Source organism: Panthera pardus, unplaced genomic scaffold (genome assembly GCF_024362965.1).
Source record: "Panthera pardus isolate Hobbes unplaced genomic scaffold, ASM2436296v1 HiC_scaffold_22, whole genome shotgun sequence".
NCBI lineage: Eukaryota > Metazoa > Chordata > Mammalia > Carnivora > Felidae > Panthera > Panthera pardus.
In genome coordinates, this window is record NW_026526788.1 from 4,195,839 (window position 1) to 4,223,586 (window position 27,748).

General features: G+C 42.3%; 1 protein-coding gene across 4 annotated transcripts in view; it reads right to left on the reverse strand.

Moving 5' to 3' along the window:
• Positions 1-27,748, reverse strand: part of PCNX2 (pecanex 2) — a 299,669-nt gene that overhangs the window by 257,976 nt on the left and 13,945 nt on the right. For 3 of the 4 annotated variants that reach the window (XM_019418991.2, XM_019418992.2, XM_019418989.2), the window contains exons 2-5: positions 13,932-14,137; positions 11,872-11,992; positions 11,080-11,116; positions 1,347-2,636 (exon numbers count right to left, since the gene is read on the reverse strand). In XM_019418991.2, coding sequence (XP_019274536.2) covers positions 1,347-2,636; positions 11,080-11,116; positions 11,872-11,992; positions 13,932-14,137 — 1,654 coding nt within the window. The remainder of the gene's footprint in view (positions 1-1,346; positions 2,637-11,079; positions 11,117-11,871; positions 11,993-13,931; positions 14,138-27,748) is intronic. The other variant, XM_019418990.2, reaches the window with a different exon arrangement.

Below are 27,748 nucleotides of genomic sequence, written 5' to 3' on the forward strand. Positions count from 1 at the left end.
AAAACAAAACAAAACAAACCCTGTCCTTTCCTGAAAGAGGTAAATAATCCACTCCTCCCTCCCTGCCACACCTGCAGATTCCTGAAACCAAGCCCCTTCCTTTCCGTAGAAAACCAAGTAGCATCCATATTTCTTTGCACACCCCTAGATTTCCAATTTAATACTGTTCAGATTGAATGTGGTTAGCTGACCAATTTAAGAACAGAAACTTCAGTAGACAAATCAAATAAACCTTACACGTGGCCTGAGGGGGGAATCAGAATAAAAGGCTGAAATTGATCACGCAGATCAAGACTTTTCACCCATTTTCCTAATTGAATCCTCACAGTAAATCTGCAACACGTTGTTACTCCTGCTTTATTGAAGAAACTGTGACTCGGATGGATTTAGTAAATTGTCCAATCTCACCCAGCTGGCACTGCAAAACCAAAATTTGCCCCTGGGTTCTGAGGTCCCAAAGCCAGGGCTCTGTCCACCATACACACAGCTTCCTGGGAAGACACACATGTGCAGATCTACGCTCTCCGATACGGTAGCCAGCCACATGTGGCTATTTAAATAAGGTTACATGAGGAGTAAATGAGTTAAGATGAGAGTAACTGTATAATTTATTATTCAAACTGGGAACACTTTTGAGAGTGAAAAGCGGTTGTATTACTAATTATGGTGGCAAAAAAAGTATAAACGAGGACCGTCTGGGGCAGATGACAATGTACGGTCACGCCTGTTAATACATGTAAAGGGCTTAGGACAGTACTTGACATAAATTAAGAGCTGTGTGTTTGTTATAATTATGTTTACAAATTGGGATAATTAAGGAGCCCTGCACATAGGATTTTATAATGGAACTCAACAGAAAAGTGGATTCATTTCACAGAAATGTAGTTTCCAATCAGCTTTCCCAGAATGCATCTAGTCTATAAAGAGACAGAAATCTACTGTGAGTTCTGGGCACTGTGATAAAATATAATTGCTTATTTCCTCGGAAATAAACATGGCGGCCTTCTAGGGAAGCCGAACATTCATTCCTAGGCCTTAAATTTCCTGCTGGAGTAAGCCCATGTTGATAGGTGCTCAGCACACTGGTATTGGCACACTCGGCAATTATCAATAACACCAAGCAGCAATGGTCCGATATCCTGCCACTCGCAAAACCAAATCACAGAAGGTAATTCACACATGTATTGCCTTCTTTGCATCACAGAAGGTAATTCACACATGTATTGCCTTCTTTGCATCACAGAAGGTAATTCACACATGTATTGCCTTCTCTGCATCACAGAAGGTAATTCACACATGTATTGCCTTCTTTGCATCAGCACGACAGAAATGATGTGAAATCGTACCTCCGAGAAGCCCACTGTCTTTGTTCTGCTCCACTGAGCCATTCCTTTGGTTGGACGCCGCCAGCTTGGAAGTATTGATTGACTCTAATAGGGAGACAAATTCGAGGAAATTGGATTCATTTGGTATTTGTCCTTCCTTAGCCTCCAGGTCAGATTTGGAAGTTGGTATTGTTTTTTCTTTATCACTAATAATTTCTGCGGAACTTTTGCTCAAGAAGACATCTGTACCACTGTCCACGCTGAGAACCCGGGCGTGTCTCTTTTCATGGCTGGTTTTACAAGATGATGGGTCAAGGTTAGCCTGGCCTTCCTTTCCGTCCTCAGACTCAGGGGCCACGTGAGGTGTGAATGAAGGGGTTGCTTCACAGCGGTCTCCTGTGGGGGAAGGACTGCCATCCTTTGTGGCATTTCCTCCTTCCCCAGATTCGTAGCCAGAACACTGATTGGATGATGCCTCCACCATCAATCTCTCGGGACTCCTGTCACCTCCACTGCCTTCGGGACACACGGCGCCTCCTGCCCCATCCTCAGAGAGCTCCAGTGTGATGACAGGGATTCTTATCTGCTCCGTGTTGGGAGGACTGGCCACCCCCGGGGCAGCCGGCTCAGCGTCAGACGTGAAGCCAGCTCTCTCAGTGCCAATCACCTTTAGGTGGAGCGAACTTTCCAAGTCTGTCATGGAGTTCGGAGTACTGCTCATGGTGATGACAATTTTAATGGGTTCATGCAGACTCAGTGGGTCTCCAGGTTGAGAAGTGTCAATGAGAGTGACAGCTACCTCGCTATCCGAGTAGTCCACTTCCTGCTTCAAGGGCGGGTCCGCCTGCCGGGAGGCATCCGGTGACGCACGTGCAGGTCTGGCGATCACAGTGTTGCACTGAGGGCAGCTACTGCTCAGGCTGTCTGGAGGGGACTCCCTTTGCCACCGGTCCCTTAAGGAGCCCGAGGCGTAATTCGCCGGTTCGGGACTCAGGACTGAATTCTCACTCCCCCAAGGCTGGAAAGAGACATCGGTTTCTAGTAAGTCGTACTGAGACAGAGACAGGTGTGGCAACTTCTTCGAGGCTTCTTTCTCCACTAAGCCGCCCTCGGACCTGTGGCGGAGCGGGGGCTGCCGCCCGCCTCCCCTCTCTTTCCCTTCGTCGCTGGCTGGACTTCCTGCCACAGCTGGTTTCCTGGGGATCGCTGGCGTGGTCGTGGTTTCCGGCGCGCACACTTTACTTCCTGTTCTGACACCAGGTGAGGTAGATAACACAGGTACTACAGGTTGGTCTTCTGAGAGAATGACACCTGAAATAAACCACAGGCACTTTCTTAGCTCCCGAAACGGGTGAGTGCCGTCCCGGGGCGAGACCTCGTAACGCAAAGCGAGAAAAGCAGCCCTAGCAACCGGTGTGGTTGGATGCTTATTTTTGTTCTTTTATTTTTGTAATATAATTTATTGTCAAGTTAGCTCACATACAGCGTATACAGTGCACTCTTGGCTTTGGGAGTAGATTCCCATGATTCATCGCTTATGTACAACACCCAGTGTCATCCCAACAAGTGCCCTCCTCAATGCCCAACACCCGTTTTCCCCTCCCTTGCTCCCCCCATCAACCTCCATTTGTTCTCTGTATTTAAGAGTCTCATGGTCTGCCTCTCTCTCTGTTTGGAACTATTTTTTCCCCTTCTCTTCTCCCTTGGTCTTCTGTTAAGTTTCTCAAATTCCACATATGACTGAAAACATATCTGTCTTTTGCTGACTGACTTACTTCACTTAGCATAATACCCTCCAGTTCCATCCACGTTGCTGCAAATGGCCAGATTTCATTCTTTCCCATTGCCAAGTAGTATTCCATTATGTACATAAACCACATCTTCTTTATCCATTCATCAGTTAATGGACACTTAAGCTCTTTCCATAATTTGGCTATTGTTGAAAGCGCTGCTATAAACATAGGGGAACGTGTGCCCCTATGAATCAGCATTCCTGTATCCTTTGGATAAATTCCTAATAGTGCTATTGCTGGATGCTTATTTTTAAAATATCACCTCCACTCTGAAATTGTTTTTAAAATCTCGGTATTTAAAAATAATAATTCAGACTTTTAGATTTTGCTGTTTTGTGACCTTGGGAGGCACAATGATATGTTTTAAGCAACATGTTTGGGACTTATTGTCAGGAAGGTCCTGGCTCTGCTACTTACTAGCTATGTTACCTTGGGCAAGGTACTTGGGCAAGGTACTTAATCCTTAATCCGTTACCTTGAGCAAGGTACTTAATCCTTCTAAACCAAGATCCTCAGGATGCCTGGGTAGCTCAGTTGGTTGAGCATCCGATTTCAACTCAGGTCACAATCTCCCGGTTTGTGGGTTCGGGCCCCGCGTCGGGCTCTGTGCTGACAGCTCAGAGCCTGCAGCCTGCTTTGGATTCTGTGTCTCCCTCTCTCTGTGTCCCTCCCCCACACTCTCAAAAATAAACAAACATTAAAAAACATTTTTTTAAACCAAGATCTTCAACTGTGGCTCTGTTCTCACTTGGGAGCAGACAAATCTTTGCGGTGGGGGCTGTCCTCTGCATTGTGAGATGTTTAGCAACATCCCTGGCCTGTGCCTACTTGATGTCAGGAGCAACTGTGCCCTCAATCATGACAATGGAAAATGCCCCCAGACACTGTCAAACATTCCCTGGGGAGGACAGCCCCAGGGAGAAACACTGCTCTCGTCTTCAACCTCTTACCTGTAAAATGGGAATAATTATACCAAACTCTTAAGGCCGCCATGAGGATCTAGAAGGATAGATGCAGAAAATAGTAGGCCAAGGGCTTGGCACTGGGCTTGTTAGCACCTTGGTCTGAGGACAATGATAACCTCACACTTCTGATGTGATTCATAAATTTTCAAAACATTTCTTTTTTTTTAAATTTTTTTTAAACATTTGTTTATTTTTGAGACAGAGAGAGACCGAGGATGAGCAGGAGAGGATCAGAGAGAGAGGGAGACACAGAATCCGAAACAGGCTCCAGGCTCTGAGCTGTCAGCCCAGAGCCCGACGCGGGGTTTGAACTCACGGACCGCGAGATCATGACCTGAGCCGAAGTCAGACGCTTAACTGACTGAGCCACCCAGGCGCCCCAAAACATTTCTAAATTGTATCTGCAATACTTACGATGGTGACTGAGTGAGCTCTATCCTCCCAGCTTCCTATATCTGTTAATGACCCTACCATTCCCTAAGCCTCTTAAGCTTGAAACCCTCGGGTAATACTTTGGTTTCTCTTTCTTGCCCAGCCTGATGGTCATTCAATCAATACCTCAGTTTTCCTTCACTTCTATCATGAAGAGTGTTCTCTAGGGGCTCAAGGGGTCTATTGCGAGGGTCTGCAAAGCCACAGGAAAGCCAGGATAAGCAACTTGTCATTTACTTAAATATTAGAGGAAAAAAAATAAATACAACTCTTGAGGTAATATAAAATATTACCTTATTATGTAAACAAATGAGCATATGATGAAAAAGAATGAAACATTTTAAGATATAACATGATTTTTTTAATCCTTGCCATAGGCTGATTCAGCCTATGACCCTCTGGAGCAGGTGGAATATACACCCCCTCCCCTCCCTCCAAGGACACTCTGGTAGAAAGAATTGAGTCACTACACTGTTGTAGTCAGAAGACTTTCTTTGACTCTAGTACAAACTCTGGGCCTATCTCTCCCATCTGGACTGTTCTTTCTCCTCGCCCACTGGAGACCCCATTCAAGGCTTTTTTCATAACCTCCTCCAACATGTTACTTCCCATGATCACCTAAACCAGAAATAAGCTCTCTTCTGAAATCCTTAAGCAATTAATGTCTGTAGGACTAAACTTTATTTACCATACACTTTTTAAACTGTAGCTCTTTTTAAATGTACATTTAAATTACCTTCCTAACTGGGCTGCATGGTGTTCTAGAAAAACAACCACAATTTATGCTCACTGAATCCTCCAAAGAAACCAACCTATTATCTTATCCACACTCATGAATGTTGGTTGATGATGATAGTGCAAATTATTTGAGTTTGTAGCAACGCTATGCAGGTTATCCTACTCTACAGAGTAGATGCCTTGTCATGGAAATAGAAGAACAGAAGTGTCTAGAAACATGTCCAAGTTTGCCACACTACTGACAGATCTATGACTAGAGCCCAGATCCCCTGAGTCCTGACCTGATGCTCTTCTACTCCCTCACATGGCCTCTCTATCTGTATGTATGGCTCCTTTACTTTGCCATTCAGATCTAAACTTGAATGTGGTCTCATCAGAGACGCTTTCCACGACTGCACAATATCAAGTGCACTGTTGAAAATGAATAAAAATATTGCAGGAGGAATCCAAACCACCAGGCAGGGCCTGAGGAACGGGGTCTTGGGTTGGGTCTATAAAAAACATTCATAAAGCATCTTTGTTTCATTACTTCCCACACCACACAATTGTGACCGCACAGATTTGTATGCCCACAGGACCATTTCCTGACGTACCAGACGAGAGGAAAGAGCACCCTAGGTTTTAAAGCAAATAAGGATTTAGTGCAAAGGCCCTGTGATGGGAACTTGCTTGGCATGTTTGAGGAAGAGAAAGAAAGTCCATGAAGCTGGAGCAGAAAAGCAAAGGGAGCATGAGAAGAAGAGAGATCCACAAGGCTGGCAGGGTCCAAAATATAAGCCAAAGTGTGGCACGTGGATTTTATGCTGAGAATAATGTGAATCCAGCAGAAGTTTTTCAAGGGGCACATGATCTGAACGAGGATTTTAAAAATAACCCTGCATGCTGCGTGAGGGATAGACTGTGGTGAGGTACAATAAAATTGGAAGAGAGACCAGGGAAGAGGCTGCTGCAGCTGATGAATGACAGTGTTTTGGACTAGGGCAGTAGTGGTGGACACGGAGAGAAAGAGATAAATTTGAAATATGTTTTGGAGTAGAACTGACAGGACTTGCTGATGGACTGAAGCTAACGGTAGTGGGGGAAAGAGAAACCAAGGAAAACTCCTTGACTTTAAAGCTTTGGTAACAGGACTGATGGTGGGGCTGTTTACTGATAAGGACAAAACCAGAGGAGATACAGAGTTAGAGACATCCACTGAGAGATCTGGTGGTGATCCATTTAATATGACTATTAGACACCTGATCCGGGAGGAAAATAGGTGTAGGCAACTGGATGCCTGGGACAGAAGTCCAGATTGAGGTCAAAATTGGAGAAACAGATTTACTCACCATCATTTCACAGATGGTATTTAAAGCTAGATGTGAGATCGCCAAGGAAGACCTGGTATCTAGAGAAAAGAAAGGGGCCCAAGACCAAGGGTACTCCAGCCTTTACATGTCAAACAACAGAGGAGGATAAATCAAAGGACATTGAGAAGGAAGTCAGTCAGGAAAGTGTGCTATCATGAAAGCCAAGGGAAGAAAGTTGGTAACTACAACTTATTGTACATAAATGAATAAAGCCATACCATGGCCTATAAATGGGTCTTTGGGAACACATCAGCACGTCATACCTCAGTGCCTGCTTAATCCTGAGTAAAAATGACAATAATAAATTTCCTACCTGGAAAACTAAGAAAAATAGTTGGCCTAAAATGACTCTACCAAGATATTGCTGAGCAATGAAATCTAACCCAGTACAGTCATTTGTTTTCTATCCTTGACACTTTAACTATAAAAAACATACTATATTACTAAATACACACACACACACACACACACACACACACACACACACACACACACATCAAGAAAGATACTATGGCAAAGCTATATGATCATGTCAAGACATACAGAAAAAGCATTTGACAAAAATCCAGTACCGTCTCATGATAAAAAATATTCAACAAACTGAAATTAGAAGAGAATTTCCTCAACCTGACACAGGCTATTTATGAAACACCCAAATCTAACATCATATAAAAAGGTGAAAGACTGAATGCTTTCCCCATATGATCAGAAACAAGGCAATGATATCTACTCTCATAACATCCAATAAACATTGTACTGGAAATTGCACACAGAGCAATTAGTCAACAACAACAAAAAAAAGGCAACCAGATTAGAAAAGGAAAAGCAAAGGATCTCTATTCACAGATGATATCATTCTATTTATAGAAGATCCTAAGGAATCCACTAAATAACTATTACAACTAATAAACATTTAGAAGTTTGTACAATATGAAATCAATGTGCAAAAATCAATTCTATTTCTATACACTACCAATAAACAAGGTAAAATTAAATAAGAATACAATCCCAGTTATAAGAGTATTTAAAAAATAAAATACTTAGGAATAAATTTAACAAGGGTACCAGACTTATACACTGAAGACCTACAAAACATTGTCAAAAGAATTCGAAGAAGAGCTAAATAAATGGAAAGACATCCCAAGTTCATGGACTGGAAAATGCAATATTGTTAAGATGGCAATTCTTCCCCAATTTATCCACAGATTTAATAAAATCCTTATCAATATCCCAGATATATTGTTTACAGAAATTGATAGGTCACATGGCAATGTAGAAGACCCAGGATAGCCAAAATAAGTTAGAGGACTCACAGTTCCCAGTTTCAAAACTTGTTACACAGCTACTACAATCAAGATGGTCTGATAATGGCATAATGATAGATATATAGACCAAAAGAATAGAACTGAAAGTCCAACATAAACTTTTACATGTATGGTCAACTGATTTTCAGCACGGTGCCAACACAAGTTAATGGGGAGCAAACAGTCTGTTCAATAAATGATCCTAGGACAACAAAAAACACATGCAAAAGAATTAAGTTGGACCCCTACCTCACATCATACACAAAAATTGATTCAAAACAGATCACAGACCTGATTATAAGAGCTAAAACTGTAAAACTCTTAGAATAAAACAGGAATAAATCTTCATGAACTTGGATTCAGCAATGGTTTCTTATACGTGACACAAAAAGCCCAAGCAACAACAATAATAACAACAAAACAGTAAAGTAGACTTCATAAAAATTAAAAACTTCAGCATTTTAAAGGACCCCAGTAACAAAGTGACAAGACAACCGACAGACTGGGAGAAAATATTTGCAACTATATCTGATCAGGGACTCATATCTAAAATTTATAAAGGGGGCGTCTGGGTGGCTTAGCCGGTTAAGCGTCTGACTTCAGCTCAGGTCATGATCTCGCAGTTTGTGAGTTTGAGCCCCATGTCGGGCTCTGTGCTGACAGCTTGGAGCCTGGAGCCTCCTGCAGATTCTGTGTCTTCTCCTCTCTCTGCCCCTCCTATGCTCATACTCTATCTCTCTCTGTCTCTCGATAATAAATAAATGTTTAAAAAGTTAAAAATAAAATAAAATATATAAAGAATTCTTACAACTTACCATAGAAAGACAATCTGAATAAAAACTGGGCAAATAGGGGACACCTGGGTGGCTCAGTCGGTTAAGCATCTGACTCTTGGTTTCGGCTCAGGTCATGATCTAACAGTTTGTGAGTTTGAGCCCCGCATCAGGCTCTGTGCTGACAGCATGGAGCCTGCTTGGGATTCTCTCTCTCTCTCTCTCTCTCTCTCTCTCTCTCTCTCTCTCTCTCTCTCTCTCTTTCTCAAAAATAAATGAATAAACATTTTAAAAGTTTTTAAAAACTGGGCAAAGGACTTGAATAGACATTTCTCTAAAGATAATGATGGTGACAACATCAATATCATTAGGCATTAGAAAAATAACTAATTTCATGTAAATCAAAGCCAAAGTGAGACACCATTCATACTCACTAGAATGGCTATAATCAAACATACAGACAATCACAAGTGTCAGGAAAGACATGGAGAAATTGTGACCTTCATGTATTGATGGTGGGAATGTAAACTGATACACCTGCTTTCTAAAACAATCTGGTAGATCCTCAAATGATGAAACAGAGTAACTACGTGACCCGGCAATGCCACTCTTAGGTACATATCCAAGAAAATGAAAACACATGTCCACACAAAAACTGGCCCAATGAATGTTCACTGAAGCATTATTTATAACAGCCCAAAAGGGGAAAGAACACAAAGTCCATCAACTGATGAATGATAAACAAAATGTGGTACAGCCACTGAATGGAATATTACTTGGCAATAAAAAGAAATGAAGCAATGATACAAAGCTACAACATAGATAAACCCTGGAAACGTTATGCTAAGTGAAAGGAGCCAGTCACAAGAGACCACGCTGTATGAAATGTCCAGAATGGGCAAATTCATAGAGACAGAAAGAAGATTAGTGGTGGCCTGAGCCTGGAGAACGTGGGGTGATTGAGGAGTGTGGCTAAGCGTGGTTTCACTTCAAGGTAAGGAAAATATTCTAAAATTGATTATGATGACGGATATGCAATTCTGTGAATATACTAAAAGCCATTAAATTGTATACTTAGAATGAGTGGATTGCATGGCATCTGAATTATATCTCAATAGACCTGTTAAAAAAATAAACAACACTACCGTGCCTTTTAACAACAAAAAGAATTGAATACTAGGATAGTGTATTATGAGATTGGTCTAGAAAAAAAAAATTGCTTTAGTGCAGTGTTGTTGAAAACACATTGGATTTAGCAGTCAGGTGTGGATCTAAACATAACCTGTACGTTTTACTTGTTATGACTCAGAATTTCATTCATCATGCATGCAAAGTCTCTACTGCAATTCCTACTACCAGGAAGGAAGGAAGGAAGGAAGGAAGGAAGGAAGGAAGGAAGGAAGGAAGGAAGGAATTGTTTCAGTTAGAATGGTGAGGTTAAAAAGGGCCAGAACAAATACTGAAAATATAAAGTAATGGCATTAATAGCAACAGTAAGCTTGATCTGGAATAAGTAGCCTAAAATGACAAAAATGTGTGTGTGTGTGTGTGTGTGTGTAAATGGACATAAAATAACACAAATAACACTGTCATGAAACTTTGTAACTAAAATATTTGAAACCTAAGTTAACACTCACTTCTTTTCGGTAGTAGTAACATAGTAAAAAGAATTCAAAAAATCCCTTACATATTCTCATGGAATTTAGCTGAGTGATGAAAAAATAAACTTAATTTCAGGTTTTCAGACCCAAGTGCTAATTTCAGCTGTTTTACCGAAGATAAAATTTTATGCTACTTTCAAAACTTAAATAGGACATAAATTTCTCTTTGTAGTAGCACTCCAAAAAAATAGAATTGCAGAGAAAGGAAGTAGTTAATTCGGGCCTCCAAAAGCTCTTTTCTGAGTTTTCTGAAAACAATCAAAAGATAAGAAAATGAAATCTTTGTAAAAAAGTGAAACAGATCTGGGGGCTTAAAAGAAAATTCCCAGAAACAAAATTCGTAACTTGAAGGAAAGGCAGTCCCTGGAACACTCTATAATTTCCTCTGTCATTTTTCAATGGAATTACTACAATAAAAAGCTTGAAAATCAATGATGAACTGATCCTGTTTTCTATCTGCGGTTCTGAGCCACATGAAATAAACGCAGACTGGAGAAAGCACAATGACATACGATCGATGAAATATTACAATTTAGATGCAGAAATGATGCACAAATTCTCATGAGAAATAATGAAAAGTAAGAGTGAGAGAAATGGAGTTGAACTAGAACTACGCCTTCTTAGGTACAGTTCTTACTTTGAATTAATTCACTGGCATTCTGTTTTACAAGAATTCTTTTTCACTTCCCTGAAGCTAATGCTGTGATGAAATATTAAATGGCGGTAATGAACACTCTACCTTTGAGATCTTCCACCGTTTCCTGTGCCGGCAACTCCTAGACAAACAGAAGAACAAAAAAAAATCAATCCATGACTCAGCTTGGTGCCCATCTCTGGGCAGTCAGCGGACCCCTGAAGCAGCCGTTACTGTCTTCCCAAATGGCACGTGGGGAAGAGACTACACAGTGTCTGCTCTGCTTCAGCGTCTAATAAAATGGAGAGCAGAAACGAATACAAAATCTAGGTAAGTGTAGACGCCCAAGCAAGACCACTGTACTGTGATAAAAGGGCATTTGATAATTAAGAAAGTGAAAAGGAGAGAGAGAAAGGGGCTACGGTATGCTACCCACGAATACAGCCCAATAAAGGTAGTCTGGAACGAAGGGGATTTAGTGACTGCCCAAGAGACAGGCGTGATTCAATGTGGACATGTGGGGTAGTGTAGTTGATTCCAGGGGAGGACACTGCAAATATGGTGACTCAGATGAATGACAGACAGGAGCAGAGGAGAAGGAGGTCAAGGTCTGCCGACAGGTTCTTCTGGCCAGAGTGGCAGGCCCGGAAGGTGGGGCGGCCGGCAGAGGAGGCCAATGTTGTGCTTCCAGCATGAGACTGGATGTTTATCTCGGGCTCCAAGGGCTCCCCAGGGGTCATTTCCACACCCTGAGATGCGGTCAGCCACAGCATGGGGGCAGTACTGACTGTATTGTATTGAACTGTATTGAACGTGCAATACCCCTGCATGTTCCCGTCCAGGCAGGATCAACACTACACAACAAGAACAGTGTGAAACAGAAAAACACACACTGACCAGTGGCCCAGATGAGTGCTGAGAGTTTATGCTCTGCCCTCTGGAGCTGCAGCGGAGGGGAGGCGTGGAGAGGTTCTGGTGAGGCTCTTCCCTTTTGCCATTGTTAATCTGCCTGGTGCTGCTAACCCATGTGAGAAACACAAGAGCAGTGATGTTATCAAACAGAACTATGACTGGGTAGCAGTCCCCAAACAAGTCCCTTTCCTAGATCCCATTGTGTAATCGTCATTGTGTACAAATTTTGTTTTTATTTTGTTTTTATTTTTTTTTCAATATATGAAGTTTATTGTCAAATTGGTTTCCATACAACACCAAGTGCTCATCCCAAAAGGTGCCCTCCTCAATACCCATCACCCACCCTCCTCTCCCTCCCTCCCACCCCCCATCAACCCTCAGTTTGTTCTCAGTTTTTAACAGTCTCTTATGCTTTGGCTCTCTCCCAATCTAACCTCTTTTTTTTTTTTTTTCCTTCTCCTCCCCCATGGGTTTCTGTTAAGTTTCTCAGGATCCACATAAGAGTGAAACCATATGGTATCTGTCTTTCTCTGTATGGCTTATTTCACTTAGCATCACACTCTCCAGTTCCATCCACGTTGCTACAAAAGGCCATATTTCATTCTTTCTCATTGCCACGTAGTATTCCATTGTGTATATAAACCACAATTTCTTTATCCATTCATCAGTTGATGGACATTTAGGCTCTTTCCATAATTTGGCTATTGTTGAGAGTGCTGCTATAAACATTGGGGTACAAGTGCCCCTATGCATCAGTACTCCTGTATCCCTTGGGTAAATTCCTAGCAGTGCTATTGCTGGGTCATAGGGTAGGTCTATTTTTAATTTTCTGAGGAACCTCCACACTGCTTTCCAGAGCGGCTGCACCAATTTGCATTCCCACCAACAGTGCAAGAGGGTTCCCGTTTCTCCACATCCTCTCCAGCATCTATAGTCTCCTGATTTGTTCATTTTGGCCACTCTGACTGGCGTGAGGTGATATCTGAGTGTGGTTTTGATTCGTATTTCCCTGATAAGGAGCGACGTTGAACATCTTTTCATGTGCCTGTTGGCCATCCGGATGTCTTCTTTAGAGAAGTGTCTATTCATGTTTTCTGCCCATTTCTTCACTGGGTTATTTGTTTTTCGGGTGTGGAGTTTGGTGAGCTCTTTATAGATTTTGGCAACAAAACTAAAAGGCAACCAACGGAATGGGAAAAGATATTTGCAAATGACATATTGGACAAAGGGCTAGTATCCAAAATCTATAAAGAGCTCACCAAACTCCACACCCGAAAAACAAATAACCCAGTGAAGAAGTGGGCAGAAAACATGAATAGACACTTCTCAAATTTTGTTTTTAAGGGAGAATAATAAATATTACTTTAAAATAAGACATGCTCGGGGCGCCTGGGTGGCTCAGTCGGTTAAGCGTCCGACTCGGCTCAGGTCATGATCTCGAGGTTTGTGGGTTCGAGCCCCACGTCAGGCTCTGTGCTGACAGCTCGGAGCCTGGAGCCCTCTTCGGATTCTGGGTCTCCCCCTCTCTCTGCCCCTCCCCTGCTCATGCCCTGTCTCTCTCTGTCTCTCAAAAGTAAATAAACGTTAAAAAATATTTAGAAAAAAAATAAGACATGCTCTCCTAAGGAACTATCAGAAATAAGGGCGAGAAAAGTGACAATGACACTCAAGAATCATTTTTAATATTTCAGTTTCATGCAACGTATGACTTCTATATTAATAAACACCAGTGTTATTTTTGAAAATACTCTGGCATGCACTAAGCATTTAAATGATGAGATAAAAATGCTGAAGTGAAATACTTTGCTCTGTTAAGCCTAATGCAAATGAACTGTGGAGCATGGTATAAGGTCATGTTAATAGTTAAATCGTCTTGATTATCAGTATCAATTTTAGGCTTAAGTGTATGGTTCAATAGAAGAAAAATGTACAGATTTGTGTCTGCCTATACTGGTGTATTTTCACAAATAGCTAATAAATGGAAAACATTTTCACCAATGGTGAAACATTTAAATTATGAACTGTCACATCAACAGAAATGTTACCTTTGATTTTTGTGATTAGTCACGTGTTCCTTGTTGGCCTCTTTGTCTTTACTTGGCTTTTCTATCTTTTTGGAGGGCCTCTGCTGAATTACTTCTCCTTTATCAAACATGAGGTGTAGGCGATAGCTGACCAATTTGATGATTGTGAAGAATATAGTCACTGAACTGCAGTAAAAAAATACAGTGATGGCATTTGGAGGAAAAGCCTAAAGAAGAGAAGAGAAAGAGAAAATGTATCCGTTTGGAGGATTATCTTTTGTTTTAAATCTGAAAGCATTGTGGGACTACTTATGAAACATAAACTGGGCAAGATTTCAAATTTTATTAGTTTTACAACTGTTCCTGGTTGCAATACCTGAGGAAAAAGAGCTGCTATCTCTTTATCTTAAAAAATTTTGTTTTTCGGGGCGCCTGGGTGGCACAGTCGGTTAAGCGTCCGACTTCAGCCAGGCCACGATCTCGCGGTCTGTGAGTCTGTGGGTCCGTGGGTCTGGGCTGATGGCTCGGAGCCTGGAGCCTGTTTCCGATTCTGTGTCTCCCTCTCTCTCTGCCCCTCCCCCGTTCATGCTCTGTCTCTCTCTGTCCCAAAAATAAATAAAAAACGTTGAAAAAAAAAATTAAAAAAAAAAAATTTTGTTTTTCTTGTTTCTCAGGTGCTCATAATCCTGGCACTAATGACCAACATTTCATCTGCAGGCAGGAATCCCACAGAACAGAAGGTGTGTTACAGTGAGACTTTCCATGCTCTATTAGCTAGTTGTTTTCCATAGCCTGATCTGACTGACCTTCCTACGCATCTGCGTGTAGCAAAGGCCGGAGAAAGGCCTTTGAGATGCTGTTTCCTTCAACAAGACACAGAAAGCCTTGTTGAGAACAGAAGAAAGAAGGAAGGAGAAAGATTAATGTCATGGCCCCTTCCTTCCTTCCCTGCTCTCTTGTTGGGTTAACACCATCAGGCCATGGATTTCCCTAGCGGTGTGATGCAGGCAAGGAGCTACAAAAGGGTAAAAGGGGTACATGCAATTGTCCCACCCTGGAGGATCCCCCACATACCTTTCTAGTTCTCTCCCAGGACCATGGACGACTGCAGGTTCTCTAGTCCTTGCCAAACTACGTTCTTATCTTTGGAGATTGAAATAGATCCTAGAGTGTCTCAAGACACTACCAAGGACAGCCTCAAGAAACAGCAAGACCCTTTCATCAATGCACCTTGCTGAAGGATCTCAAGAAATCCAGTGATGAGTATAGTCTCTCCTTTGACCTGGAACTGGCTGAGCCTGTAGACAACATGGCCCATCCCAAGTCTGCTCCCAAGCAGCCCCTGAATAACCTCCCATGGTCCCATAATAGTCCATCATCTAGGTAAGACCATTTCAAAACAGCATAGCCAACAAAAAGAATAAAGGAAGAGGAAAACTATCACCAACAAGGAAAGCTAAAGTGAAGAATTTTCACCATCACTGACTTGCTTTTACTCCATGGGAAAAAAAGTCCACAAATAAATATAAATTAATAAATAAGTGAATTAAAGATTAAGTAAAACAAATATAGATGATAGATGATAGATAGATAGATAGATAGATAGATAGATAGATAGATAAGGGAGACAGGGAAAGTCAGGTTCCCCACCTGGAAGCAGATAGGTTTCACATTTACACATATACCTCCTGATGAGAAACTGTATGAACCTCAAGCAACATAGAAGTTTAAAAACAGAGAAAGAGTGATAGAGGCCACTAATGGTCCCCAGCACTTTTTCGTAACATGTCTCTGTATTTCAGGTCTAAAAAATTTAGGCAGAAGCTAGACAGTGAGTTTAAAGAAACTGATAAAGGAAGAATAAAACCCAACAAATGTCCTGAGAATAGATTAGCATACTATCATACACAAATTATATTCAAAAGTTGTTTAAATTATAATGTAACTTGGGCTTCATAGTACTCTGATTAGTAAGGGGCCACAGAAAGAATTCGTGCTCACTAAGTACCCCATGTGGTCTCCTGCATTTCCCAGCCTCCCTTGCAGTCAGGCTAGAGCCATGCGACTACTTTGGACCACTGGACTATGACGAGAAGTGGCAGGTGTCACTTCTAAGCCTAGACAATTTTGAGCTAGGTGCCTCCCTCACCTCCCTCTTCTCTTTAGTAGACAATCTCAGAGACCGTGTTTTCTAGATGATCCATGTGCAAGATGGCATATCTTCCTTCTGCTTGGATACCTGGGTGACTCTGGAACAAGGCCCTAACAGACCCGAGACAGACATGTACTAGAAGTGAGAAATAACCCTGTGATTCATTAGACCACTGAGATTAGGGGGTTCTGCCTGCTGTGGCAGCTAACACTAGGAACCTAATACTGGGGGTTCCATTTCCACCAGAAAGCTTCCATTCAAATTATATTAGAAATAAATGGGGGGAGGGGGAACATCAGGCATTGAGAAGAGAATGCTTAGCAAAGGTGAGAGAGAAAAGATTACATACGGATATTGGAGAAAATTCATTTGGAAAAAAGTGACTTGCCACAATAAGAAGAGGTATTACTTTTTAGTTTACCTTCATAAATATGGACTATAGCATTGGCTTGGCAGTGTTGAAGTTAAGAGAAGGCAAGAAATTACAATGAGGTTTAGCATGTAGTTTGCAACCCAGGTGAGAAAAGGCCCTTGTCTCGTCCTCTATGAAGGACCACCGACACTTAGTCACATCCCCAAAAAGCCCATAGACGCCACCAGGCCATAGTGAAAGACAGATATTTTACTGAAAATTTCCAGGGAGAGAGAAAAGGTTTTACAACATGCTACAGATGGCACATTCTTCCTCCCAAAATACCCTGCTCTCCTTTAAAATCTCTTCCTTCAGTAGACCCTGCAAACAGAACCCAGAATCCTCCCAAATATCCCCTTTTTAATGCCATATAATCAAGCTCTGCGGGGGCTCCTCCAATTCTACACTTCCAGGGACATCACTGAAAATCACTTTCAAGGCCATTTTACTGCTGACATCATTGTGCTCAATCCCCAAAAGATCCCCAGCTCCTAGGTAGGATTTTCTGTCCTTACACGTAAGAACGCAAGGAGAGAAGGAGGGCTTAGGAAGAGATGTGTCATGGATGATCAGTTTTAATTGGCTTTTAATTTATATCAGACTTCCCCCACCTCCCTCCATATTAGGTATATTCAGATTTTGAATAATTTTTTTCCTTGTTTCCATGAACTTATCATTTTAACACATTCTAATTACCAATAGGAGGCAACGCTTTTTCAAAATTATATCCCTGGCCAAAGAAAAGCTGTATATGGTTCTCTGACACATTATTAAGATAACTAGAGGTATAAGAACTCATTTGACCAAACTTTTTCTGACATAATTTCATGAAAAACAACATGCTGTTACCAGCTAAGCAATTACAAGTGTAGTCATTCGCCCGGCTCACAAAACTGGATTTCTTGGAATTTGGTGCCATCTAGATGTGTCTGAGTGAACACCCAGACCACTCGCAGTTCCCCCAGATGGAAGCCACTGCTGTTCCTTCAGGTTCATAGCTCAGCCTCTCCCACAGGGTGTACCCACTTTTTTTTTATTGTGGTAAAATATGTGTAAATATAAAATTTACCATCTTAACCATTTTTAAGCGTACAGTTCAGTGACATTAAGTACATTCACATTGTTGTACATCCTTCACCACCATCTCTGGAACTTCTTCGTCTTCCCAAACTGAAAGTTTATACCCATTAAATAGTAATTCCCCATTTCTCCCTCCCCCAGTCCTGGCAACCAAGTTTCTATTTTTGTCTCTACGAATTTGACTCTTTTAGATACCTCATCATTGGAATCATACGGTATTTATCCTTTTGTGACTGGCTTATTTCCCCTAGCATAATGTCCTCAGTTCAGCCATGTTGTACCATGGGTCAGAATTTCTTTCCCTTATAAGGCTGAATAATATCGCATTATCACTCATTACACATTTTGTTTATCCATTCATCTGTCGATGGGCACTTGGGTTGTTTACCCTTCAGTTGTGAATAGTGCTGCTCTAAACGTGAGTGTGCAAATATTTCTTCAAGACCCTGCTTGCCATCCCTTTGGACATATATCCAGAAGTGAAATTGCTGGATTATACAGCAATTCTCTGTTTCATTTTTGGAGGAAACTCCGTGCTGTTTTTATAGTAGCTGTGCCATTTTATACCACTCTGGTTTTTAACTTCAAGATAATGGGTTATTGTTTTCCATTTCTTGAGTAGCCTGGAGAGATCAATAATCTGCTGAGTGAGGACTACCTATAAATCACGCCAGTGTCCAGTGAGAATAAACCACTCCTGAGGGTTTCAGTGTACAGACATAAAGAAGGGCACTCTCGGGGGTTCAACCTTTTTTAATGTATATCTTACAAAGATTCCTCACTGATCTACTTTCACAAACTAATTTTGAAGAAGGCTTCTGGAAATAATTTTTTTTCACCTTAAAAATGAAGAAGCTGAAGCACAGAATGGGTTATACTTCCAAGGTGACAAGTACATATATCTCCTGTCATCTGAAAGGTACTTACCTAGCTACTTCCATGACCTGACAGAGAACCAAGGACTCAGAAGGAAAAAAAAAAGTGTAAATATCTTCTGGGCAGTCAAAACACATAACTGTTAGAAACTCCTCTCCACTCCTATGGTTTCCAGGAGAGGAAACCTCTCTGTGCTCCTAACTCCTTCCTCAGCGATTTCTGACCAGTATTTGGGGGAACAGGAAATGGACGTGCCTTCCCTTCTGTCCCAGGGGCCAGCCCTGACCAAGCAGGTGTGGGTTGGGGTGGCCTCCCTCCATACTGCAAGGTCTCCAGCATCAGTCCCAAGTCAGAGAGGCCCAATGCTTTCCAACCACTCCTGACAGCTAGGTGAGGCTCCATAAAGCCGCAGCTCACAATTAGGAAGTCTACCTCCCTGCAGATACAACACATGTTCAAATAATAGCTTCCTTTGTAATAAAGGTGATCCCTGAACTCCATCTGCTTGACTCCCTGTCTCCCTCAAGTGGCTCAGAAGAAAGGAGGTGCTATTTATTGGGCCATCAAGTCTATGCATAAAGGTTATGACCTTGACTGGAAGGCAACTCACTCAGAGAATGGGTTGGAAGCTTTGTACTCTTACTCTAGGCATATTTACGTGGCGTCTAATAAGTCTAACAAATTTGGTATCCCGGCCCATAACAGAAATTAGAAGGCGGGATAGGAAAGAAGAAGGAGAAGAAGAGAAAGAAGGAGAAGGAAGAGAAGTGGGAGGGGGGAGGCAGGAGGACAGAGGAGGAGGAGGGAATAGAAGTAACCACAATAACGTAGCAAAACATAATAAATGACAGCATAGTGTTGGAAAAGTATAAAAAAAAAAAAAAAAACTATGAAAAGGCCTGTCACTTGTATGGTCATTTTTTGAGACACAAACACGACTCAGTCATCTCTGGGGACATCGCTACAAAAACATAATAAGATATCCAGAAGTACAAAGAAAACGTTCAACGATACTCAATATACTATCAGAGAAGGCAGGGGAATGTAAAACTATGAATGTAGTTAAAGTAAATTGAGTTTTCCCGCTTTAAGGTTAAGCTTCAAGTAATTTAGAAAATGTTTTTACACAGAATATGTAGCCTAACAAATAAGGCATTAATCTCCCAACCGTAGCATTCGCACTGGTTTTGCCATTTATATACCATCAAGGAGTGCTCGACAGTCCTGTTGTATGCCAGTATATTCCCTCTGGCTGCAAGGAAATGCCCAGTGTGGGTATTCATGCCATCTGGGGCAGACACAGGCTTCAGAAGCTCCTAGTTCATGTTTCCGGAAGCCTAACCAGGGCTCGACTATTAGAAGACCCTAGGTTATTCCCAAAAGACAGGGTGCAGACTGAGGTGTCTTATCTGCTTCAGAGATAAGAGAGATCCCGTCTTATTCATCCGTTTTGTCAACCTAGAAGAGCTTTGTCCATCCGGCCGTCCATTCCTCACTCATTCATTCATTCATTCGATACACAAATGCAGAGTGTTGGGCCGAGGCATTAGTTCCAATGACTTCGTTCAGGTAGGATTTGGGGTCCTATCTAAGGAAACTGTAACTCCCTTGGAGGGGAAAATCAGGCCACAAGATGGAGAAGTACAATCATTTCTCTGCATTTAAATACACGAAGGAGTTGACAGGTTTTCACCTCCTGAATCACAGTTCTTTACCTATTTTGTGAATTTCCATTATGAGAAAACAACAAAAACTCCATTTAAAACTTTCTCAGAAAACCTGGAACTGTGGATTTTGTACAGAAACGGGAACGAGCTCAGCAGTCCTGTGGGTACCGGGCATGCGGTCGAGAAGGCCAGAGGCAGAGACGTGTGAGAAGGCAAGCGAGCATGTCAAACTCCTGACAGAACATGGAGGGAGCCCTCCCTGTGGTACCCTCAGAAGTAGGCCAGCCTTACCAATATTTTTAAATGATGAGGTGCGTGGAATCGAGAAATCTGACCGGTTCTCCAAAGACAGCCTTACTCCTATCTCTATCCTTCGGAGGAAGACGAATGGAACATGTTCTCTTAGGCCTACGACTTGACTGCTTTGGGGTCTGCTGTCGGTCTATCAGATCTGCTCTTTGAGCTCCTGGGCCTCTTCCTTTGTGTGTGGCTTTCCTGGGGGAAACACTGGATAGAGAAGTGGCAAAAGTATGGATGGTCAAGGCCGTACTACAGGCAACGATAAGATGGAAAAACAGCCAAAGGTTGCAGAGGTAGATTTGAGGCAGGGGCATGAAAATGGGAATCTGTGTAGGCTGGAATGCTCTGAAAACCACTTAGAAAGCTGGTATCTGCAATTACCTAATCCTCGGTCTCTCTCTCTCCTCTTCTCATAAAGAATATTCATGGTGGGGGCACCTGGGTGGCTCAGTTGATTAAGCGTCCAACTTCGGCTCAGGTCATGATCTCACAGTCCGTGAGTTCGAGCCCCGCGTCGGGCTCTGTGCTGACAGCTCAGAGCCTGGAGCCTGCTTCAGATTCTGTGTCTCCCTCTCTCTCTGACCCTCCCCCGTTCATGCTCTGTCTCTGTCTCAAAGATAAATAAACGTTAAAAAAAAGAATATTCGTGGTGGACCGCTTAATCAATGAATGCCTAGTACAGTCAAGAAATCTAGATACATGTTGTCTTTTCCATTTCAGATGGTCACAGTAAGAAGTAACATTTCATTTACATGTTTAATGTTCACTGACCTCAACAGGATGAACCAATCAGTAAACTCATTGAAGGCAAAGAGATGTCAATCTCGACACAATGATAATCTCAACCGGGAATCTGTACCGATATTGAGTGTGGATCTCATTGAATATCAATGTCATTGTTGCCTAACAGAAAGAAATGTGTGATTTTGAATTTAAAATGAGAATTTAGGGGCATCTGGCTCAGTCGGTTAAGAGTCTGACTCGTGATTTGGGTTCAGGTCCGGATCTCACAGTTTGTGGGATTGGGCACCGCCTCGGGCTCTGTGATGTCAGCGTGGACTGGGATTCTCTCTCCCTTCCTCTCTTCTCCTCCTTCTATCTAAAGACAGATAGATGCACTCTATCTCTCTCTCAAAATAAGTAAACATTTAAAAATAAAATAAGAATTTAATAATGTAAAAGTTTACAAAATGTGAACTATAACTGATCAATTCTATATTTGATACATAAATCTAAACTTGTACCTTCATTGTTCATAAGGAATTTTAAGTACCCTCAAGACCCAAATGATAGGAAAAATGTTTAGTGTCATGAAATTTCAAGTGTGTTTCAGTTAATATTTAAATGCAATGGATCAAAATATTACATTTCTTCATTCTTAAGCAATATTCTTCAAAATCAACTATATGAAAAGACTACAATCAGTCATTGCACAGTATGTTCAGCATGTCTGGCCCCCACTCCTTAAATGCTACTGTGACATTTAATTGAAATGCCACTGTGATAATGTCATTGAGATGGACCTCAAAATGCTCCTTACAAAAACTGCCAATGCTTCTTGGGGGCAGTTATCTCTCCCAGTCTAGAAGAAGTGGACCTACTTAACAATAATATAAGGAGTAGACAATATCACACTGCAGTGAAGGCCACTAGAGTCATGGACATCACCCACTGATATTATATAATGATCAACCTCCTTCTTTGAGCCTAGAGTTTCTCAACCCCAGTGCTATTGACATCTTGGGCTGAGTAATTCTCTGTTGTGGGAGTTGTCCTGTGCACCGCAGAAGGTAGAGGCATCCCTGGCCCCGGTTCCAGTAGCAAATCCTCGAGTGTGAAAACCAAAATTGTCTCCAGACATTGCCAAATGTCCCAGGAGGGGTTGCAGACTTGGTCTGCTCACTGAAAACCACTACTTAGCCCCATAAATATATATGTGATTACCTTGCACCAAACACAGAGATAGAAACCTAGTCCCTATGCTCACAGAGTTCAAAGTCGAGATAGAGGAGGAGACAGGTACAAGGTGGAGCGCCCAGTGCTGTAACTCTGGCCCACTGCAGTGCACCTGGCCCGAGAGGCGGGGGTGAGAAGCCGGGGAGAACGTTCCAGGGCAAGCTGCTCTCTGTGAGAACTGGGAAGGATACTGAGGAAGGACAGGCACAAGGCAGCCCACGTGAAACCACAGAGCCTTCCAGGAAGAGACACATGGCACACTCCAGGGGGGGCACAGCGGTACCACAGGAAGGGTCTCACACACCACAGGCTTAGGGATTCGATCTTCACCATGAAGAAAGGGCGGAGAAGGCTGTGTAAGTGTGGAAGGGAAAAGCTGGTGTCTGCACTCCACAAGGTCACCGGTGTGCACGGGAGTCTGGACGGAGCGGTGAGGAGACCGGAAAGGGGCTGACCTACTTCAGGACTGTTGCAGAGCTTAACGAAACCATCCGTGTGGATGCCTGCTGTCCCGCATAAACTGTGATTTTTTCCACAAAATCACCTCAAAAACCTGTAAAGTATGATATACAGTACAACTGATGGCCCCTGCTCTCCTATGTCAGCATGAGAAACTCCAAAGACGCCTCTCGAAGAAACATCTGAGACGACCAGCATCGATGGCAGGATTCTCAGAATAAATGAATAATCCTGCAAGGGGACGACTACTGGGAAGGAGCTACCATATGGTAAGTTGCTATATTTTTTTTTTATCTTAAAAAGTTATTATTTATGGAAAACAGTATGGCAGTTCCTCCAAAAGTTAAAAATAGAATAACCATATGATCCTGCAATTCTATTTCCACCCAAAAAAAAAAAAAAAAAAAAAATGAAAGCAAGGTCTCAAAGAGATATTTGCTCATCCATGTTCCCAGCAGCATTATTCACAATAAGGAGACATGGAAGGAACCCAAGTGCCTGTGGAAAGATGAATAAACAAAATGTGGCCCATTTATACAGTGAAATACTATTCGGCCTTTAAAATGGTAGGGAATTTTGATACACGCTGCAACCCAGATGAATCTAGGGGACATTATGCTAAGGGAAATAAGCAATCACACACACACACACACACACGTACTGTGTGATTATGCTTACATGACACAGGAATCAAATTCACAGAAAGGGATAGTAACATGACGCTTACCAGGCACTCAGCAGAGGGGGGATCCGGGGAGACGCTGTTCAACGAATACAGAGTTCCAGGTTTGCAAGACGAAAACTGCTCTGGAGATTCGTTGCACAACCACATGAATATACTCAACACTACCGAAACCCGACTCTCAAAAATGATTAAGGTGGTAAAGGTTTGAAGTTATGTGCGTTTCACCGCAACTTTTAAAAGTAATTATTATTTTATAGCACTTGAGATTAAGCACAGCATTTTCCACCTGGGAAATATGAACACATAGGTCCCTCTGCCTGAAAATAGAGGCTCAGCAGGACCAGTCCCTCAGAACGCTCGCCGACTCTCCCAGATTTCCTCAAGGTCAAATTACATCCACTCAAGTGTCTGTTGCCCAGAGTAAGCGACAGCTCGAAGCCCCGCAGAGTTAGCTGGGCCAGAAGAGCGACCACGCTGCCACCTCTTGTTCACTTAGCTCCTCACAAGGACGTGCTGGAGACACACGGTCTCAGTGCTGTGCCTGGCACCGGGGAGGGAGCCGAGAACCAAACACGCACACGTCTGTCTGTCTTCAAGGAGCTTTTGTTCTAGCACAGCCTAATGACAACTAATTACAAAATTAATTAACTTATTTATTTTTGCCCAACAAGGGGACCTAACGTAGTCTGGAGTGCCAGGGAATAATCCTGCGTGAAACTGGCGTTTCAGTTGAGCACTGAAGAATGAACTAGAGGTAACTTGGAGAGGCGAGCGGGGAGATGTGAGGCCATGGGAACAGGTGCAAAAGCTATAAAGCGGCCTCAGAGATGTGAAGAAGCCAGTGCAGCTGGCTGCCCTGGGGAGGGGCTGGTGGAGAAACGATTGAGATGAACATGGAAATACGGAAAGAGCCGGAGGACACTGCCTGCTGCAGGGCCCTTTCAGACCTGCCGCATCCCTGCTGGGAGGCCCCTGGGGGCTGGCTTGCTCATCTCCCCTCTCTACTCCCCAGCTTCCCTTCCCAAGCCCCATTTTTACCACATCACTGCCCTATGCAGCTCTCTCCAGCACTTGGTGGATTCGTTACAAACCTTTTCACATCAGAGCCCTCTTGAGCCTGCAGCTTCTTGATCATGGCATAACAAGGGTATGCTGTGGGGCCCTCCACTGAAGGCAAAACCCCAAACCAACCTGGCCTCAAAGAGTAAACTGTCAAGGCGGTAAGATGAGATGATCACACCAGGGTGGTGTACAAATAATACAAAATGGCACACAACTGAAGGTCTCACTCAGATAAACTGTCCTACCTGAGCATGAGGTTGTCCAGTTAGAGAAGGTGGAGAAATCACAGAGAATGGGAGCTGTCATTAGGAGGCCTCACAGGGAAGTTGGGCTTCGAGCATGATGCCAGAAAGATCACATGGGACCCGGAGTGGGAATCTAGGGAATCTAGGGAATCTAGGGAATCTAGGAATCTAGGGAATCTAGGGAATCTAGGAATCTAGGGAATCTAGGGAATGGCAGGTGCCGGGCATGTGCCATTAGCACAGACACAACAGGCAAAGCCATCAGAGTGGCTTGGCTCTCAAGGGAAAGAGAAGACAATGAAATGCAGAGATAGACTGTTGAGAAGGCCCACACTGCAGAAGAAAGGGGGAAATGAAGCCAAGCACAGAACACTGAGAAGCAATGAATGACAAATGCAGGATGAGGAAAGCCAGAATACACCTTTCTCTGCAACATCACTGGTTATGTTTACCGTTCTTTATTGATCAGTTGCTGAGTAAATGGTTTAGGGTACACCCTGTGTTAAGCACTCTGATTTCCAAATCAGCTTATTATTTGTGCCACTCATAGAAGGTTATCTCACTTTTATGGACTCTCCTTTCCGGTAATTGTAAACTCCTTGAATGCAAGGGCTGAGTCCACTCTTTGCACATCCTGCAGTGCCTGACCCACAGTCAGCACTGTGCGCTTTCTTGGCTTCAGCAGTTATGTCAGGCCCTGGTCTCCCTCATTTTCAAGGCTCCCAAACAATGGCAAGGACAAACTATGCTTTCCTCAGGAGCTGACAAAGCCAAGTGCAGGGAGAAGTCGCAAGAAGTAGCTGACTCCTGGCAAGGTTGGGGTTTCCACCCTGGGCTGCTTGACAAGGTATTCCTGAGATGACAGGTATGGGAGGTGTGGAGGGAGAAAGGATACCGTGGCAGAGACGGCACATCAAGGAAACCAGCACCTCGACAGGCAGTTTGCTACCATGATGGGAAGGGGGACGTGGTCCCCAATCTCATGAGTCAGCGAGGAAAGGTCTTCAAGAATTGTGCCTGATGGTGGGAATACAGGGTGACTTCTGCAAGAGGAAGTGGAGATTTCTAAGAAGTGAAGGTTTTCTGACAACCAAGAGATATGAGTAGACATTCATCTCTTTTTCAGAGTCAGCTCTCCTTCTCCAATCCTTTGCAGTTTGGGCACGTGGACGCCCTCCACTCTCTTCCATCCTGGAGCCAACCACAGTCCACTCGCAGGTCTGGGAGCAAGTCTTGCTAACACAGCAGCTACTCCAGGGAATAGAGACGAGCCCTTTCGGCATCCAGGATAGATCCCATATTCTGACATTAATGTCTGGTCTTCCTATAGGATGCATCCCGCTCCTAAATGCACATCAGTATATTGTGATCTATCTCACGGGTGCTCAAATTGGCCCATCTTTGACCAGCACCTACAAGTTTGCCCCCACATCCTTTTAACATAACTCTAGTATTTTTCAATAGCTTCTTTGACTTTAGAATCCTCTTCTACATTTTCTGGCCCAGACCGGGGATGTGTCATTTCTCCAAAGAGCGCTTGTTCCTTTTAGAAGGAAACCAGAATGTGAATGTGAATCTGGTTTAGAGACCAGAATGTGAACATGAGATTTGCACATTCTTCTTGGGTTATCATTGCTTCTAGGTGTTTTAATAGAGCTAAAAAAAATATGTATTTTTTTAAGAAAAAAATAAATCATGACTTCAGATGGGTATTTACAATTCATATGAAAGATGACAAGGTTCTATGTAACTTTTGTGATTTGATTTATATGTTTTCTCTTATTGTCAAAATCTTGAGTCCTAAAAATATTAACAGGATCTCTTATTTTATTTACCCATATAAATACAAAATTTCAAAATAATAATATAACATTTTATTGAGGGCATTAAGATAACTGAATTCAATTTAAGATTTCTTTGTGGTTCCTTTATCTCTAGGCTATACCCCTGTAGGCCTAGAAGCTCTGTGTTTAAACTCATTTGAAATATTTTTTTAGTATGCCACCAAACTATGAAACAAGTTCATTTCTTATTTCCAGCTCTGTTGCCTTCGCCCCATTCTTTACCTATATATTACCCCATTCTTCACCATTCTTTCCCTATATATTACTTTTTAAAAATGTATCCTTTCATTGTGTCTTCTTGAAACATTAGCAACTGGATATATGCTTTATTTTTCCTTCCTCCCTTTTAGTCTATACATAGATCCTGCTTTTTTTCGACAATAGTAGGTCCTCAAGATTATTCTTATAGTAGCCTACTTCCTCATCTGCTTTTTTATAAGTCCATGGCACTCTGCTATGTGGATGCCCATAGTTCCATCAACCAGCTCCCTATCAATGAAGATCTGTTTCTAGTCTTTTGCTGTAACAAACAGTGCTTCAGTGACACATGTATGGAGTCCATACATGCCTCCAAATTTTTAAGAAGGGCTATTTATTTAAAGTACATTAGGTGTTACCTTTTACATCTCTGCTACCTAGATAAGCCAAAGTCACATTATTTTAATATGCACTTCTTGGATTCTTAATAAAATAATCATTCACATGTTTATTGGATATATATATGGATGGATGTATATTTCTTTGTGTCAGCTTTCTATTTATGTCACTTTTCAAGGTGTTTATATTTTTTTATCTATTCTTACTTATTCATAAGAGCCATGTGAAGATGATAAGTCCCATGAGGACAGGAGCCAGGTCTGAGCTCCTGACTTGTTCTCCATTATATTCCCAACACCCAGCCTGCTATCCAGCCAACACTCAAAACTATCAGCGAATAAATGAATACTTACGATAGTAATGTATGTTTACATGCTTTAAATTTTTCTCAGTTTCACAATTTGCAACTTGGGGAAGTTATGTAGCCTTTGCAAATCTCAGTTTTTTCTGTGAAATGGGAATAATAGTTCCTAACAGGATTGTTAATTGTTTTACTTAGTACA